The 19218-nt window shown below is 38.3% G+C and overlaps 1 protein-coding gene across 5 annotated transcripts in view; it reads right to left on the reverse strand.

Moving 5' to 3' along the window:
• SOX5 (SRY-box transcription factor 5) overlaps positions 1–19218 on the reverse strand; it is a 621758-nt gene that overhangs the window by 205126 nt on the left and 397414 nt on the right. For all 5 annotated transcript variants that reach the window (XM_065742493.1, XM_065742491.1, XM_065742494.1 and 2 more), the window contains one exon: positions 11245–11455. In XM_065742493.1, the coding sequence (XP_065598565.1) occupies positions 11245–11455 (211 nt within the window). The remainder of the gene's footprint in view (positions 1–11244; positions 11456–19218) is intronic.

Genomic DNA, 19218 nt, shown 5'->3' on the forward strand with positions numbered 1-19218 from the left:
AATAATCTTCAGTGAAATGTCTCCATATTTAGTTAAACAGCGATGCTGATTAAGGCTGTACATGAGCTCAGTGTGGAATCCAGAACTGCTGCAGCTGAAAATCATTAGCAAAAGACTGCTGTCCTCTAGTTTCATCTTCATATATTAATTTCACATAGAAGGAAAAGGAACTATTTGGAAATACACTGCTTTATTTAAGCCTAGTTTATAGACATCTCAGCAAAAATACATTAACATGCTTTACACTTTGCAACAAGACACTGATCTTACAGGATTTATGTGAATACGCAGTGATGAGTAGAGCTGAAAAGTTTTTCTGCTTAGTTGTTGACTTCATTCCTTCTACAGCCCCCCCCCCTACCCCCCCTTGGTGCCTGACTGTGAGGGATAAGATGCTCAGTTACTGAAATGGGATGTGTGTTGTAGGAAAAACAGGGAAAAAAAAGGTTTAGCAAGAAAAAAAAGATCAAGAATGAATACAAAACTGTGAGGCTATTTCTTCTTGATCTTTGTCTCTAGACTATTTATTTATTTACCCTGAGATTGTGTGGCCTAATCTATAGCACAAAGCTAATGTAGCATTCCAAACTGTGCTGGAAAAACAGGATAACCACTTCCAAGTTAGGAAAGACACTTTCCTTTCTGATAAATTACTTGGACACCAGTAGTAGTAACTCTAGGGCTTTAGGGCTCTAGCTGTGATCATTCTTGTTGGGAAGTAGAATAAATGTTGTTTGTTTGTTTTTGTTTTTGTTTTTTGAGGAAAGCTCCCCTTGCGCATACGGGCTGAGTTTCTTAAACTATACTTGACAGAGATTTAGAAAGGGCTTACATGTAATGGCCAAGTAGCATGCCCTGCATGCAACCAATTGCTTACAATTACAACCATGGATGAAAACACTGTTGAACTTCTTCAGATTCTCTTTTACTTGTCAGCTCTCATGCCTCTATTATTTTTTCAGAGATTCAATAATTTAATTAACTACAGCTAATAGGCTCAAATCAACAATTGAGGTTCATATCCTTCCCTGTGTGTTGCAATGTATGTACATGTATTCTAAACTGCTACTTTTGCTGAACAAGGAATATCTAGCTTTCCCAAAGGCCTGTGGATCTCCTTTCCCACTCTGTAGAAGGCAGTACTTCACGTACCTCCAGAAGGTAAGTTTGGGTGCTAATCCTTCATGTGCTGTATTACTTGGATACAAGCATCTCACCATCTAAGAAATGTAAGTTTGAAGTAATTCGTGACTGCACAGACTTTGTTATCATTACCTTTCTTCACGTCTCTTAATAACGCTCTTCCCAGAACAAGCACAATCCCTGCCTGTTTAGGGATAAAAATACAGTCCATGCCAGACTCTTTACAAATCCTGTATTGAGTCAAATGTTGCCCTCTTCAAGCTTTTGCTGTGTTCAGCAGAAGTTGTGAACTTGCATTTGAGTGCAAAACTTGGCCCAGTGTTTTCTGAATAAGTCTCTTAATTCTCCGATGCAAAGAAGCAAATCAAGATGAGATTCCCCTCAAGCACAACGAACCCAAAATGCAAACCATGCAGCTCACAACTGGGAAACCAGGAATTCAGCATCAGTTACGTGGTTCACCCTTCCTCCTTCTGACTCACAATGTCAGAAAGGAGAGAAGGGCACAGAGAACATCAGGCTGCAGGATGGGCCCTGCATGGGGCTAGCTGGCGAGGAACCTCAAAGAGCAACAAAAGGTGTGTGCTTTCCCTCTTTCCCAACATGAAGGCTGAGATATGCAGCAGCACATCAAATTCCTGCTCTGTTTGCTTTGAAATTAAACATTTTCACCAAAGTTGACCATTCTCGCCCTACACACACCTATTCTTTCTAGCACAAACTTGGAAGCAGCTTGTCCTATGGACGGGGTGCCACAATGCTGTGCTGCCACCCGTCTGTTGGAGGCCCTTTTGTGATGGGGAAGCATGTGAAGAGGAGGGGGAGGAAGAAATCAGGTGGACCTCTGCACTTTTCACAAACGTCTGGGGTGGGAAGCAGGGTGAGAAAAAGGGAACAAGAGATAGAGACAGATTAGAGGATAACAAAACTGGAGAGGAAGATAAACAGAGCCAAAAAGAAAAATGTCCTTTGTTCAGTTAAATAGCTTTCTGCTCCCAAGCCCTCGGCATGACTAATGCCACGCTGTGGTGTGTAAACCTCTTGGGCACATAACACAAACAAAGCATAACTCGGCCTGAACAAACAAAGGCCCAAGCAACAGTGATTGAATTCATCTTAAAACAACAAATCAATTCTTCCCTATTAATGCCCTAAATACCAGCGTAGGAGCACTGTCCTGTTGTAATAAACAGCCATGTGTTCAATTACCGTCTGTTTTCCCAACTACTGCTCTCTTCAGTAATTACACCATGCAATGCATTCTACATTGACATTATATTAATGTGCTGGGAGGAGAGATCTTAAATACGAATTAAATCAAGGCTAAACATTTCAGAGTCGCACAAGTGCTAACAGGGCATTCTTCAGAAGAAAGCAGAGAGCCATTTTTTTTGTTCATTCCCTTTTCACCTTCATCCTCTGACTAAATCAATAAATAAAATGTGAGCTTGAAAGAACTCTGTTGCCCCAAAGGGTGCCACAGAAAACCTTTCATAAGCTTTGAACATCTACTTCACCCATACAAGCTCAGCGATCAGTAAGCACTGCTTCACAACTATCAGCCTACGTCATATTAGCGTTACAGCAGCAACAAAAGTCCTTCAACAATAGACAGGTGACAACAAAACAACGCCAGAGAAACAAAAGCAGAAAACTTTCTGTGCTGAGACAAATGCAGAAGAATAGAAGTTTCAGAAAAGGTTTCTTACCCTTTTGCAGAACTGTCAAACAACTTCTATTGACTACTGAACAGCGCACAGCAAACAGACCAAACAAAAGGTATGATGAAAGACATATTTACTTGTACAGGGCTCCTTTCCCCCACCTCAACCTTTCTTTCCATTTCATCTACACCCACACTGCAAGGTTTGCATTGTGTTGTTAAATAACCAATAGCAACCCAGATGAAACAGTGGAAGGGTTTCTATGATGCTGTCAAGCACCAGACAGATGCTTGGCAGTGTCAATATGGTTCTTTACGTTTGGGTTGTGCCAAGATTTGAAATGAAAAATAAAATAGGAATAATAGCATTACTTGAAAAAAAAGAAAGATGGCAACAAGTTAGTGCACAGACATGCAAAAAAAATTTTACATCAGTGGAGTACCATCCTACCTGCTGGGTTTTACTTCAACTATTTGAACCGCTATGGCAACATAAATAAAGCTTTGCTTTTGGCCTGTGTCTTGGATTGCAAGAATTTTAATAGAAAGCAAAATCAAATTCTGGGGGTGTAATGACTGCAGATTTCTAAGCCCTCTAGAATTTACCCATAGGTTTCCGCTGTAAAGGGATGCCAAGTTATGTCTAACATATGAAGTATGATAAACTTCCAAAATCTGTTTCAAAGTAAAATGCCCAAGGAGATGCTGCAGAACTTTTCAGCCTTTCAGAAGACATGGAAATTTGCACATTTGGAGGAAATCAAATTTTGAAAGCTTTTCTGACTAAAAGATTACAGTTTACCCTCAAGACCATAATGTATAACATTCACATGCATTTATGTGTTTTTATAACAACTGCTCATTTGTTCTCCTTAGGTTATTAGATACAAAACCACCCCCAAAATCTTTCCAGGCTTTGAAAGTCGCTCTCATTCAACGGGTATTTTCTTTTGTTTCAGCTGCCCAAGCAAATCAAACGAAAAGCTGTCTCCACCTGACCCAAAATGTTCTATTTAATCCTAATTGAAATGTTTTCATTTCTCTTTCTGATTAATCATCTTAAACATCTAAAAACAAAAAATATCATTTCCAATGAAACATTTTGTCTAAAAATGTTGACCGTTCCAACTTTTCTAAAATTTTTGGCTGAAATTAACTTACTGAGTTGCTAAATGGTATCAGCTCTTGATTACTATATAATAAATTTGTTTTTTGCTTTTTTTTTTTACGCTACCTCTCCTTTAGCCCGAATGCTTCTTGAGGTTTTACATTACAGTAAAGGAATCACACACAGAGAGCACATTTTCTCCTCGAGCAATACAGAAACCACAATGCAATGAAACTGTAGGAGAAGAAAAGATAATGAGTGGAGCTCTATCTTTCCAGCACAGCTTATTTACAGCACGGGAGACACATATATTCATGCAAAAGTGGCAGCACTCAAACCACCTTAAAAACACTGATGTTTAGTAGCACAAAACTAATAAAAGTAACCAAAGGCCTTCAAACTTCAGAGTGTTTTACAAGGCTACTTCATTAGCTAAACAAGCAAGTGGGAGTTGCTGCGAATGCTGCTCCTCGCTGTACTAGAGGCTTTCCCTTGCTTCTGGTAAACAGAAGACATGAGACAGCCGTGTGAACAGCTCATGGCACAGACTGCCATCTGAAGCCAGGCAGCCCATACGATCGCTCATCTTAATCAGCTTCAATAAGCCAACCCACACGCTGGCCACCGCTCGCAGCCGCTCCCTCCCTGATCACTCTCGCATCATTTGGCCACATTTTCTGCTTTCCCCCCACATCACACTGTTAAGCCAGCATATTGGGAGCCCTCCAGGTCTCCATCCTTTGGGCACAGGTGGTGGGAGAAGCCTGAAGTGAGCTCTCCAGTACCTCTAGTGCCAGCCGTGCCTCCTTCACGAGCAGCTCTTATTAAAAAAAAAAGACCAAGTATCCACTAGAACAAAACCAAGCAGGCCTATTTAATTAGGGCAAGCGCTCTAGATCCACTTCTTCATGTTAAACCACACAGTCACACAAGCCTGGGAGGTCTGATTAATTTTAATATGCACGGTTGTGACAAGCGCCTCGGGGGTAAGAGAGGGAAAAAAATCACACAAACCCTGCTAGCTCAACAAATAGGTTTCAGCTAAATGCTGTGCATGTTGCCCAGATTAGGATGTTACTATTCAGCAAGGGCTTGAACCCTTAATATGGGGGACAAGAGGCCTGAGAAACAGGTGGCTCGTTCTTCATTCTCAAATAAATGACATCCCCCAAGCTGTGGCACAGAGGCACGCAGAGAGAGCCGGCACAATCCCTCATGTATATTTGTATATTACCCGACTGGGTCAGAGGTTTCTCCTGCAGTGATCCAAGGGCTGTATGGAGGCTCGGAAAGTTCATGGCTTTTCCAGTGAAGAAAAGAAAATAAAAATGAAAACAGAGAGAAGGCAGACTGCAGACTGATCTAGATGGAATACAATGGGTGCAAAAGACAAATCAAAATGAAGTGAGGGTAAGATTGGTAGCGAGCTTTGAAAACACCCTCTGAAATGAATCAGGACTACTGAAGAGTCTGCTTTTCTGGGGGAGTGAGGGGCAAACAGGAGCCCACACCATCACTGTGGTCTTAGTGAACCACTTACATGCTATGCCATAGAATTCAGGAAATGAGAGGAAAAGCATTTTGTTTTGGCTGGTGCTTGTCTAATATTCTGGAGTGAATGCACCCTGGAAAAAAATTTTAATTACAGAGGCCCATCAGAGAAGACTTTCATTCTAAAGCAAGAGAGGGAGAGGGACTGCATCTTGCCACCAAAAGCATAAGTTTCCTGCATCTCACTTGACTATAATGCTTTCTTCTATGTTTAAGATGCTGTATCAGCATCTCAGGCGCCTTTCTGAAAAGAGAAAAGAAAAATCCAAAAGCGACAAGCCTTTGAGGATGTAAGCATGAGAGACTTGGAAGAAATTCTGAGCAAATTTTGAAAACATCCATAGAAAGACATTATAACTATCGGGCTAAAATATCAGGAAGGAAAACACTTAAAAACTGAAGGTGATAAATGAACAAACTTCACTTTGAGCAAGTAAGAGCTGGCAGGACTTCAAACTACGCTACCTCTGTTCCAGAGTTAAAGCATTTGTTAATAAAGGTTCAAGCCACCACAGCATTTAAGAGTGCAATTTCTTTGCATAGGCCTGTTTCATAAACTTCATCTTTTTTTTTTTTTAATCAGAAGTGTATGAATGCACATTTCCATATGGCAGTGTCTCTGAAAGAAGTGCATGGAAGTTTAATGCTCGCATGCTCTTCAAGACACATTTACTGGTGACAGACTGCATAGATGAACATGGAACCACAATGGATGCACTTGAAGCATTCTTCCACAGCAGCAGGAGTATATGATCAAAACTTAAAAGTTCTCAACTGAAAATTATCCTTGTTTGTTCTTCAATAAACAGCATTACAAAGCCTCTTCAACGGGTATTTTGTCAAAGGGCCAGTGAAGAACTAAATGACAGAGATTCAGACCCCAACCAATATGAGTATCCTGAGGCTCTTCCCCTGAATCTGTTCACTTTATTTCTTCCCATCTCACCAGACATGATTTAAAAACAGGAGTCTGCATTTCAAAGGACTTTCTTATTGTGACCGTTAATGGACTGCACCGGAGTTTATGGCTTAAGAAGAGGAAGACCTCTTGATTTCTTTACAAGATATGGTGATAATATTAGGAGATATTCTGGGATCTTATTTCAGCTAGAGAGCCTGAATTCAATATGGTTCACATTTATAGACCAAAGAACTGCTTAAACAACAGCCATTTAAATTACCATAGGAACAGGTGTTGTGATTTATAATGTAAACTTAAACATCAAACACAAATAGACTTTGGAGGATGCTCAGAAGACAAAAATCACGCCCAAGAGATAATTTTTATCACTTTCTTTCCAACAAAATAATTACTTACAGTATTACAGTATACTACTATAGATGAGGATCTAGCACTCACACAGCCTGTTGAAGCCCTGCATACACATACACTATCTGCTTTCTAAACACTTGAGATTAATTGTTCCTGCTCAGAAGACCTAAGGACTAGCAGATGGAAACTCTGGAGTAGGAACAATATTAAACAGTATATATACATAATTCTTGTGTGTGTGTGTTGATATAAATATTTACTTATAAATATATACTTTATATGTATGTCTGTGCATATGTATTTATAGAAAAAAAATCAAAGTATTCATTTAAATAGCAAAACAGAACTGAGTGTCAGAGATTCTTATTATAGGAGAATGAGCTGTACAGATGAACGATGAATGAATGCACACGCTCGTATGTACAGTCTCTGTGGTCAAGCAGATGTCCACATGATCTCTCTTTTATCCAGAATTCTTTCATATTCTGTACAATAATATGGATCTGGCTTCAGAAGACACAGCACAGGCGTACTAAAGACAAACAGACAGATATATAACCTGTTGAAAATACTTCGAACAAAACTGAAAAAGACAACTGATTTTTAATTAAAAGTTAGATGGAAAGAATCAGTGAGCATTCCTAAAAATAGAAGATAGCTTACTTGTTTGCCTATTTTTTTTCCAGAAGCCAAGTCATACATTTAGAGCAAAGGCTACACAGATTTCAGAGATTTAATTTTCTAGAAGCACAGGCCATGAATTAAAATACAGCTATCCAATTCCATTAATAGTGCAAGAAAAAGCTAAGTGGCTGCTTTGGTCTTTGCTTTCATGAACTTGTGTCAAGCTCAGTGACTTCAAAGAGATTTCCATTTCATTTCTACAAATGAAGAGAACAGACAGACAGAGAGTCTCTGCCATCCTCTGATGCCTTAAGAAAACAGAAGAAAAACATGCCTGTATCTCATTCGCCTAATGATTTTAGCTGCAAAAAGAATCCCATGGTCGGCAGACGACCCTCAGGGCAAGGGCTTGAGGTCTGTCACAGTATATAAGGCTTCTCCAAACCCACTCCATTATCTTCATTATTGTATACCAGGAATAAAAGGGGACTGACTCTTCTTCTGAAGTTCAAGTTAGAAAGGACAGAATGTTTCATTTAAAATAACATTGTGTGACTTCAGTAATAGGTTTATGCCTTTGGGGGCCTAAATACTAAAGCTGCATATAAGGATTTTCTGCAGAATTTGAGAGAAGAAAAATGAATGCTGTATTAGCAATGAGTAAAATTCCACAAGTTTCAGATTCGCTGAAACGCTCCATGCCCGTATGTCAGTATGACTCACTGTCAATCACGTACTTTCGTAAAGCAAAAGTAAAACAGCAAGTTTACGGGAAAAAAAAACGAAGCATGGGGCTTAAGAGCTAAGTATAAATCCCTATGAAAACCAAAACCATACACACATGCAAGGAAGAAAGGGAAGTGACAAGCTTTTGGAAAGCGCTTAGGAATTAGTAGGTAGCACGGCTTCCTACAAACAACATGACTCAAGGGCTCATAGACAACAAAACAACAATGGAAACCACAGTGATGCTCCCCTTCTCAATCCGTGTGTGGGCTAATGTGTGTACTCACATATGTGCATATATACATGTGTAGTCATGAACGCTGAGCAGTATGTTTCATAACACCGTAAAAATCCTTGTCATTTATTGATGAAATTTATTGTGTTAACTTACTTCCTAACATAATTTAATAAAACCATTTGACTACATTAATAAAGTTTCTTGAAACAGTCAGACCTGAATCAATATTTTGGAATATCTCACTTATCCTCAAAAGCCATTTAAGAAAAGAGAAGTCCTTCTGCTGATTGATGGGAGGTTTGGATCAAGACCTAAAGCTGTCAAACCAGCACTTTTTTTGGTTTTTTTTTCAGTTTTAAAGAAAAAGTCCATTTGAAAGAATGCTTCAAAAAGCACATTTCCCACAGTAATTCAGAAGTCAATTTCAAACAATAAAAACAGAGCAAACACAGGCCATTGTACAAGTTAAATAATACATAAACTTCTGAGTACATGAAGAAATGGGAATCTGGCTCTTATCTGGTCTTCAAAAGATCCATGGGAAATTGATTTAATTAAATCTCGGTTGCTGGTGTAAATACTCCTTTTTTTTTTTCACAAAGAGAAATAAAGTATTGTATTATTGTTGTTGATGTAATACAGCAAAGCTTACCCAACATGCTTGGTCTTATCCTACAAAGTCCACAAACAAGACTAAAAATTATTACAGAAACACACATTTCAAATTGTTACCTACATGTACTACCAAAGACTTCCACTTATACCTTATCTTATTCACAGAGAAATTCATTAATGTGCTAACCAGCTGACCAGCAAACAGTGATGACTGACATTTGTACTATAGCACTATACAAAGAAGACATGACAACAAGTAGAGATGAACTGGAGTTCAAACAGAAAAATCACTGTACTTGCAGTAGTACATAATTCTTTCAGGGAAAGAGACTCCTATCAGTGGAGATATGAGAGTCTCTTAAGAACAGTCTTGCCATCTGTACCCAGAAATATATATTTTTTAATTAGCCACTCTGAAAACAATCATCTTGACTGAAGGGAAGGGGGAGGGAGACTTGTCAAAATGATGTATTTGTCCCTCACCACCTTTCAATGCTCTTATGCAAGTCTAATTTTCTTCCTAGCCACCTCACCTCTCTGGCCTCCCTTTGTTTCATGTTCCGCTTCCCATTCTCTTCTAACTTCTGAACTTTTGTTAGTTCTCTTTTAAGGAGAAAGGGAAAAAAGAAAAACAACCTTTCCTATTCATTTTTTTTTTCCTGGATGGAGAGTAAGTAGACATGAATATGGCACCCTCATAATGATTTAACTAGGGCTTAATGAAATTTTCATCACAACCTGCTGTTCATTTTAATGGCCTTTGAAAGACAATAGAACAATGGCCAGGGGGAAGAAAAGATTTTCTGTTGCATGCATTTACAAAGCCCAACATTTGGTTGCTCCCCCTCCCCTCTCTTCCAATCTCTTCACAAAGCTGTAGTTCTTTTGTTTGTACTGTATATTTTCATTTTAGTAGAGCTGAGATAATGCACAAGCTCTGTAACCATTCTCATGGCTGTCTGTGGCCTTTCTTCTATGGAGGCTGTGCAGCTGGTACAACCTCACGCACAGCACAGAAGCCCCTGCTCATTCCTCTCTCAAATAGAAGTCTGGTCTCCTTTTCCCTCTCTATACTATATTCAGAACTTTTCTAATCAAAAGCACAAGGCAGGTCACGGCATTGGCCATTAAGTCAGTGTAAACTCAAAATGAAATGTGATGCTATGATATGCAATATTACAAAAAATGCTCAAAGACTTTGTTTCACAGCAGAGCCATACTGTGTGTTCCAGTCAAGAAGAGATTAATTTACAGTCCCATCATTCTCATGTATGTCACAGAATGGTAACCTTATTTTCACTTCAGTACACAGGTTTTCCTTTTCTTGTAGGTGCTGTCAACTTATACTTAAACACTGACGTGGCTTTGAGGGCCGTGCTTTTAAACATTTCTACATCAAGAAAGGCAGGTGTGAATGAAAACTAATTGTTATTACTGCGCATTAGGGAATAAGGCTCAGTGAGTTCACAGAATGCCAACTGGTCTACATACTCTTGGGAATCCAGCTGTAAACACGCATGCTAGATACTTATGGAGAATACTGTGAGAACCTTGCCATCCAGTCAGGAGTTTGTCTCAATCCCAAAAAGACAGGAACTGAAAATCTTATTTAAAGTTATTCTGTAGCTTCCCAGATAAGAAGTTGGGTCCCAGTCTCAGTCTACAGAGCACAAACGGCAACAAAACTGACTGGACTTACAATTCCATAAAGATAATGATCTCAAGAGGTGACTCCTATATGCCTGGGTTGAAACTTGCTGGCCAGAAGCAATGTAGAGAAAACCTATGCTTTGCTTGTTCATATTGTACCCTGCACTACAGATAAACAGAGAATGACGTGATACAGAAATTCCAAATTTAACTTCTTACCTTTCAAATAATGACATGCCTACCAGATGATTTCACACACACACACACAGAAAAGACACTGTTGATAACACTGTTTTTGCTCCAAAAAATGGCGGGGGAGGGAGTGATGTAAATGACCCCCAAACTGTTAAAATTAAAATGTTCATTGTACCCATATTGAGGAGGTTAACAGGATACTGTGTCTACTGCATCTGTGACAAGAAGACCGTATGTCAGACAAAGCCTCTCATTTGGGAAAAGCTAAAAATATTAGCTATGATGGGATACAGTTAAAATTTATCTCTAATGTAGACAAGAACTATGAGTTCTTTATTTCAGTTTTGCTAGCAAGAAAAAGTAAATGGAGCAGAAAATAGGAAGATTAAAAAGTGTACATATCCAAAGAATCTGGAGAAAACAAAACAGAAAATTTTGGCCAGTTTCCCAGGCCTTACCTTCTGGTTCATTTTTGATGAGCTCTTCCATTTTTCTTTGCTTAAGGGTGTCTACAACATCCGCTAGGCTCCCTTTGCGCCTTTCAGGGGTTCCCAGGGCTGTGCTGGACAATGATTCTCCACTCTGACGCCCACCTTCTTCTGCCTTCAAGGGTGAGGTAGATGAGTTGTGCGGGGCAAATGAAGACATCACTTTATTGCCATCAACTTCCTGAAAGAAGAGAAAAATGAGACGAAACATTTCTTTCTTTTCTTAAGAAAAGATAAAAAAAAAAAAGATGGAAAGAAAGAACACTCCTTTGTTCTTTGAGTTCATTTCTGTTTGTTCTTCTGTTGAAACCTTTAAAAAAGCATGCAGTGCTTCAAAAACACCCAGAACAAAGCCTATCCATAAAGCATAAACCAAGATTACAGGCTGAAGTGAACAAAGATCAGCTTGCAAGAGAGAAACATAAAATACAGTTTTTCCCTAATTGACAAGAAGTGTTGTACTCGTAGTTTTCCTAATAACAATGATATTGATTACCTTTAATTGTTTGTTCTTTTACAGCTTTCTTTGGAAAAAATCTTCAGCTCTTACAAGGACCATTAATTTTCTGACTTTATAAAGTACTTAATGCCATGATGGCTAGCTGCTATAAGAAATGAAACAGTAATCAAATATTAAATGCCCTTCATCGTATGATTTATTTTAACACACAGTTCAAGTAGTTCTCTTGTCTCTAAGAGATGAAGCAATTGTTTTCTGTCTTCTGGTTTTCATTTTTTATCTTTCTTCATACACCTTCATTTCTTGTAGAGACAATTTTTTCCACAAAGGTGGCCCTAATGACTTGCACTGGCGGCACAGTGACAAAACTCTATGGCTTCCTGGAATATACACACAATCCTCCTCACGTGAGAGTCCACAGAGGTCTACTCATTAATTTTAATGGAAACCAAAACTCATTCCAGATCTTCAAACTTGCTTTCATTAATGTGAGAGTGTTCCCCTCCACACCTCCTCCAACATAAAGTAATGTTCTCTGCCCATATTCCTGTTCCCTTTAATCTCTTAAATCCTTTTGTACGCATTTCTAACCCTCTTTTTTTTCTGCTAACATATGCCATTTATCTTGCAAAACTTAGGCCAATGTCTTTAAACAAAGCTTGCTGCATAACATAACACTGCAAACATTAACAGATTTTATTTTTATCAGATTCTCAAGACTTCTGTTTTTTTCATTATTTTATCTTATTTCCTTACACCTTTGCATTCCAGATGTTTAATTAATATTATTTCTGAAAAAGTCATTGGATCATCTTGTGATCTGAATTAGACGGTTGAAAGCATCTTAATAATTTTCACATTGCTTTTATTTTACAGAGTATGAAAGAGACATTTTCCATGTGTAGTGATTAGAATTACATTTTTATTCTTTTTGTTTGTTTCCTGAGTATTTTTTATTACCTCTGGTTTCCTAAGTCTCAATATTTGAGCAAAAAAAAAGACGTTTTTCATGAATAAAATGTAAATTGATAAAAAAGATCTCCATAACATTTGAATAAAGCAACATGGAGGATATAAGCAATTCACTAGTTTTTCAAAGATTACTTCATTTTAACAAAAAGATTACTGCTGGTTAAGAAAACTTCTAGTGCAAACAATTTTGAGCAGCTTGAATGTGTTATATAGTGAATAAATTCCCTAACAGAATCGGATTTAGCTGAGATTACAATCTGGGCCATCATATGCCCCAAAAGCCAAACCCAGTGATGTTAATGAGAGACTTTCTACTGACGTCAATGAGCTTTTGACCAGGCCCCCAAATTTTTTCCAACTCTACAGAAATGCTCTTTTTTTAAAAAACTCCCTCCACTTTTCTCACTCAACTGAAATATTATTAGTTGTTAACAGTGAATGTCAAAAGCGAGTTGTAGTTGAACGCTGTTGTTGTTTTAATATATAAACCTGGGGAAACAATTTTTAATACTGATCTAGATGAGCAAAATATGTTCAGATCTGTTCAGACTTTATCTAACATTCAAACCCATTTTCACCAGCAGTATTTTTTTCCTACAAATGATGCCAGAAGAGGAAATATCCTGAAAGCTGCTTTCTGGTTCACACTTCAAAGACAGATAAGCCAAATACCATCCTTAGTTACAGTTCTTAAATCCACCTCTACCATCAATTATTTATAGAAAACATATTGTTCCTTACTTTCCCAGCTATTAGCTTCCAAAATGGGCCCCAAAGACACTTGTGCTTCTGTATAAGTCACACACTGGACACAAACACAAAGGACTTGCAACTAGTTGCCTAAATCTCAGAAATTATCACTGCTGTTTCTACGCACATTTTGTGTTCAGGTAAGTGTTTTTGTATGTAGAAATATATTCCGTGTATATGACTAGTTTCTTATAAGAGAAGAAAGATAAGTACATAAGAACTGGGGGGACATGCAAGTTAATAGAAGGTGATTTTTGAACTCTCAAACTGCTTAGCATCAAAATGGACCCCATGAGTACTTTTAGGACCTCTTAAAATGTGCTGCCTCCATTCTTGGGAAGAGGAATTGTGCAGCAAAAGGACAGAAGAACAGTCTGTGAGTACACTCAGGTTCTTGTTCTTTAAAATGTTCTCTGCAACCAGATGAAGATTCACTTTTGTTTCTGTATTTCACTTTCCGTTTCATAGGCACAAAGCAACTATTTCCTTATATTGTAAAGGCCTTGAAATCATAAACTCAAAGCATTTACATAGAATCATCATTCAGAAGACTCTACAGCTGGACAGATAGGGAAGGGAAATGCTCCGCACACTTTATATAAGGTAAATCATATACTTAACAATACATCTAATAGTCAACTCCAAAGCAAATTATTTCCCTAGATTGCTGTTATGTGCACACGTATGCAGTGCTTGTGTATCACATATGTGGGCTATTTGTACACTTGTGAGATTTAACATACACTCTACTTAATCAAAACATATACAGTAGGGGAACAGCTGCAATCACATCTCAGTGGGCTAAATTACGGTACACCAGTGAATTATTCATTCAAGAAGACCTGTAGCAATCATATATTCTTTGTGTGATTTGCAATCTAAGAGGAATCCCTCTCCTTTCCTTAGCAGGGGATGAGTGTGCACATCAACTACTGGTGGTGATGAGAGTCCAACATGTACACTCTAGCATATCAGCTCAAGAACACGCCTTCCCCACTTGTCCATGGTTCTTCCATTGTCATTCAGCACAGTCATCTGAAACACCCAGCTATTTTCTTGGCTTTCACTTTACATTCCCATGGCTCATTTTGCTCTTCCCAAAGTCATTACTGGGGTTAGCGAAAAAGGAATTACAGTGGTTCTGAACTTATAAAAACAAAATAGTATACTTCCAAATAAAGCTAACTCATCTTATGGTTATATAGACGTAAAAAACTTCTAGCAAGGAAACTCCTCTGAAATTAAATACACGAGTTTAACCATAGCCCTGAAAACATCCAGAGAAATCCTAATGGCAGGAAAGATATCTCAGCAACAGCCTAACCTTTATCCCCTGGACCGAAGGTCCCCCTAACAAGTGAGATATAACAGGTTCCTTTTTGGAAAGGACAAATTTACACGACTCTTTTAGTTACCTGAGAGGAAAGCAATAACGCTGTAACAAACAGTATTAAAGGACCTAAGTATCTACTAGTGCTATGTTAAAGCGAAGTCTATACAGCCACACAAAGCTCTCCAGCTCAGTCACCAAAAAGGGGAAAAACCTATCACTCCGCCCCAACCACAGCCTCCCTCAGCTGCAACCATTTCACCTGTTCAAGTGTGATTACACTGCAGCCTCTGGCTCTGTTAATCTCAGAGTGGTTTGATGCAGTCAGCAGCTGCTCCATGGATAGGGATGGCTGCTCATTTATGCTGCAGATTTCTCCGCTAATGCGAGCTGCCACTACGTGTCCCAAAACGCTGCCCTGGGACTATACTCACCCACACCTGATGCTGTTGCCTCTTGGTTTTCCCACTTCGGGACAGCCGACCGACCTAGAGAGATCCTGCTGGCTGAGACAACCCAGGACCTTCTTTCCCCACAGTTAACAAAAAGGACCAGATCACGCTTTCTTTCTGCTTCCCTCTCAAGCTAAAACCCACAGGAAGACTTGCTCAGTTGCAAGAGAGTTGTGGCTGTATCGCCAAACAGCTTTCCACCTATGAAGGAAATAACTCTTCCAAGGTTTAATGATAAAACAGGCTTCTGCCCTTTCGGGATGAGGTCAATAATCTTCCTTTGTTAATCTTGAGCAAGCTTTACTTAATCTAGCCCCCTTGTCACCTTTGTGATTGACAGGAAAAGTCATGTCACTGGACAATGGACTTATCCTCACTGAGCAATATCTTTTTTAAAGATTACACAATGTTACCCTTGCTCTCATAAAAAGCGCAAACATTTTGCTGTTAAAGGAACCTATTCATTCCAACTGTATCTTTCAGATTTTCTCTGGGTCCAGCAAAGACCAATTCCAACTCTAAAAAGGGACAGCAAAATGCCTAATGAAAAGAAATAGGTTGTTCTTCATGAGATTTCCAAAGCATCACTTAGTGCTCCAAATTGATCTCAGCTTCTCCATCCTATCTAGACAAACACTTTATTGCTGTCTGCAATTACACTGTTTTTCTGTGACACAAAATTTTTGTCCCAAACCAACCAACATTCGAAGCAAAAGACAACCCTAAACTAAGTCTGAAACTGTTAATTATCACCATATGGTATGCAAGGAGACAGCATCTGCAGAAAAAAAAAAAAAAAGGAAAGAAAAGAAAAGAAAAAGAAAAAAGTATGAGAATCAGGCTCTTGGCTTTGCATCCAAGAACACCTGGAATAACTTGAGTCCTTAAAACTAACACTGATATTGTCTGATTTTAAGAAGCCTGTGATCCCAGAAGCTACCCAACAGGTTCTTTTTTTTTTCAAAGCTGGAATTTTGCCCAATCTTTGCTCTTTTACAATGTGTAAAGAAGACATGAGAATATATTTTTTTTGCTCTGCTTTTTACATCACACACTGTTTTTATAGTCTCCATAGTGACCAGAAAGCTGATAAGAGTGTGACATAAGACAATCATAAACCAGAATGCTTCACACTTTTGAAAACAAATGATTCTTGAGCAGTTTAGTTCCATTTGCTATTTATTTTTATTTGTTTTACTTAACAGATATTAATTCCCTAAAAGCTTATTTTAAAGATGTAGCAACATACCTACTTCAGGTGAAAATCTGGAAACTATAGAACACTCCTAGTGCCCACAGGAGGTCCACCAGTAATTAAGAGAAAAACAAGACTTGACATTTCCAGTATTTTTTTAAAAGGTTTAAAGGACACAAACACGCATACAATATTCACAATGTAAGAATGATCTTTTATTTTTCCTTACCCTACTACTTAGGATTTTTGCCTTAATTAATGTAATTAACTTTAGCGGCACAAGTACCATCAGCTTTCAATGGGAATTGTATCTCTAAATCACTTAAGTGATTTTGAAAATTCTCCCCTCCTGTGTTCTGTGCCACAGGGGCTGTTGTGCAGACATTACCATAACCCTATGTGGTTTGTGGTGGCTGGCAACCTGGCACCTTCAGGAAGATGAAATACATGTTCCTCAAGGCATCCCAGTGGACACAGTTCTTTCTACACTGTAGAATTTCTATACTTCCACCTTACGCTTAAATAGGTCTTGTGTTTATTTCTTTACTTCATAGAGCAAAGTTGCTCATCAGAGATGGAAAAGAGTGATCCCCAGGAGATGTAAAAGAAACAATGGAGAATATGGAGAGGAAGAGGAGACAGTATGTAAAAGGTCACAGATACTGAAACGAAACAAAACAAAAAACAACAACAAAAAAACCACAGAAGGAGATAAACACACCATTAGGAACTAAGAACTGACAAGAGCACAATCTGAGGAGGGATAAAAGAGATGTTGAAAGGTGTCACATAATCAAACCTAGAAAGATGCACCTCCTCAGGCTCTGACTCTGCAATCAGAGCCATGCAAACTGACAGCTATTCTTACGCAGGTATTTTTTTTTCTTAGGACAGAGGTTTTAATCAGGGGGATCTGAGATGTAATGGAGAATGCAGAAGTTGATGAATGGGGCTGAAGAGTCAACTGAAGAGGTCATCGTGGCAGAGAAGTAAGCATCTTACTTTAATCAGGGAGACTGAACACGCTAAACAGAGATGCACGTTTTTTTCTTTTGACTCTGATCCTGCTAGAGTCAAACGAAATACTCTCAAGTTAAATTTTATTTTGGTTTTACTATTAGGATGCATTTGAGACTTCAAGTTCCATATTTTGGAAGTACTGTCAATCACCAGACTTACAAAAGCATGGTCCCATCCAGGTCTCCATTTAAAATGGTAATACTTTGCTTGGTATTGCATTTTTTTTCTTTTTTTTTTCCTTTCTTTCTTTTTTTCTTTTTTTTTTTCCCAGCAAGGACTACTACCTCTTATCTCCCAGGTGGTATTTATTTGATGTCAAGCTCTGCATCTAATTAATGACCTTTTTTTTTGATGAGTTAGAAGATATCCTGCAGAGGTTTCAGTGAGAAGACTAACAGGTATTTCCAGTGTTTGACGTCTATGAACCTCAGTGAAAATGAGTTGAAGCTCAAGAAGACCATCTCCTCTACAAACTCCGCCACATCACTTAATTTCCTTTCTCCTACCATTTTCCTCCACATGTGGTACCGAGATGTTTCCCACACATTAGAGCAGTTTCTATAACTGAGGCAAAAAGCCTAGAGATTATTGGGCAAAAGCCTCATAGCTGTCATATTTTCCTTTTTAGTGACCCAATTAATATTCAGCTCTTACATTACTCTGCAAGCAGTCAACTGAAACTGGAAATCAGGAATTCACACATATCAAGCAGCACCCCACAATAACCAGCCAATAACCACTAAGGCTGAAATGCTTCAATTTTTTTTTTTTTTTTTACCAAAATCCATAACACTCGGATAGCTATCATAACTCTATGAGCAAGGGAAAATTTCAAGCATTTCCAAGGTTTGGAGATGAACTGTTAGAAACTGTTTGGCTGCTTTCATACAGGAAGAATAACTTTTCATTTGTTTTGCATTGATTTCTAACCTCACCCTCTGTGATATACAGAACACAGGAGCAGATTTTTCAAGGATTTCAAGTACTGAAAGGAACAAGGAAGTGCCTAAGAGAATTTTTGAAAACGCACAACAATATACACTCAATTAATTCCCAGTGACTTCATTACAGGTCCCTGAAAACAAAAGAGCTGGAACTAGCACAGCGTGACTGGCTGACCCTGTGCACATCTTCAACATACCACTATCAGGCTATCTACAGCACTGAGCACAATCTGATAAACAGTGCTTTAAGACAAACATTTCTTCTGCCTTTGCAGATCTTCATTCCAGCCCATCCCCAATTATACATCACAAGTTTAGTATTTTTCACTGCATATCCCACCATTTCTACTCAACTTATTGCAAATCAAAGAATGGTATCCAAACTGTGTATGTTCAAAGTTAAAAATAAATAAATCAGAAAATGTTATTATCAGAACATTTTAGATTAGAGCCTTTTTACACTGGATATCTGACAATTCATTTACTTATTTATTTTATGCTACAGATTTCTGTTTTCTTTATAGCCCACCTCTTACAATGAAGCACTCCTTAAATCCAAAAGGTTTGCAAATCTTTCTACAGATTGAAGGTATTAAGAAAAGTAAAATATTAACAATTACTTTGTATTGGGTAAATGTGGTTAGCGACATAATTCCTGACACACATCCTCAGACCAGATCTCTCTTACCACTTCTTCTTCCAGCAAAATCCATTTTAAGAATGTAACATAGGATTAAATCTATTTGCTCTCAAAATACTTAACAAACAAAAGTGGTATTTTGAGAACTCCTAATATGTTAGCTATAACCTGCAAAAACAAA

This window comes from Cyrtonyx montezumae, unplaced genomic scaffold, assembly GCF_038088225.1.
Source record: "Cyrtonyx montezumae isolate F1298 unplaced genomic scaffold, pur_monq_1.0 scaffold_3, whole genome shotgun sequence".
Classification (NCBI taxonomy): Eukaryota; Metazoa; Chordata; class Aves; order Galliformes; family Odontophoridae; genus Cyrtonyx; species Cyrtonyx montezumae.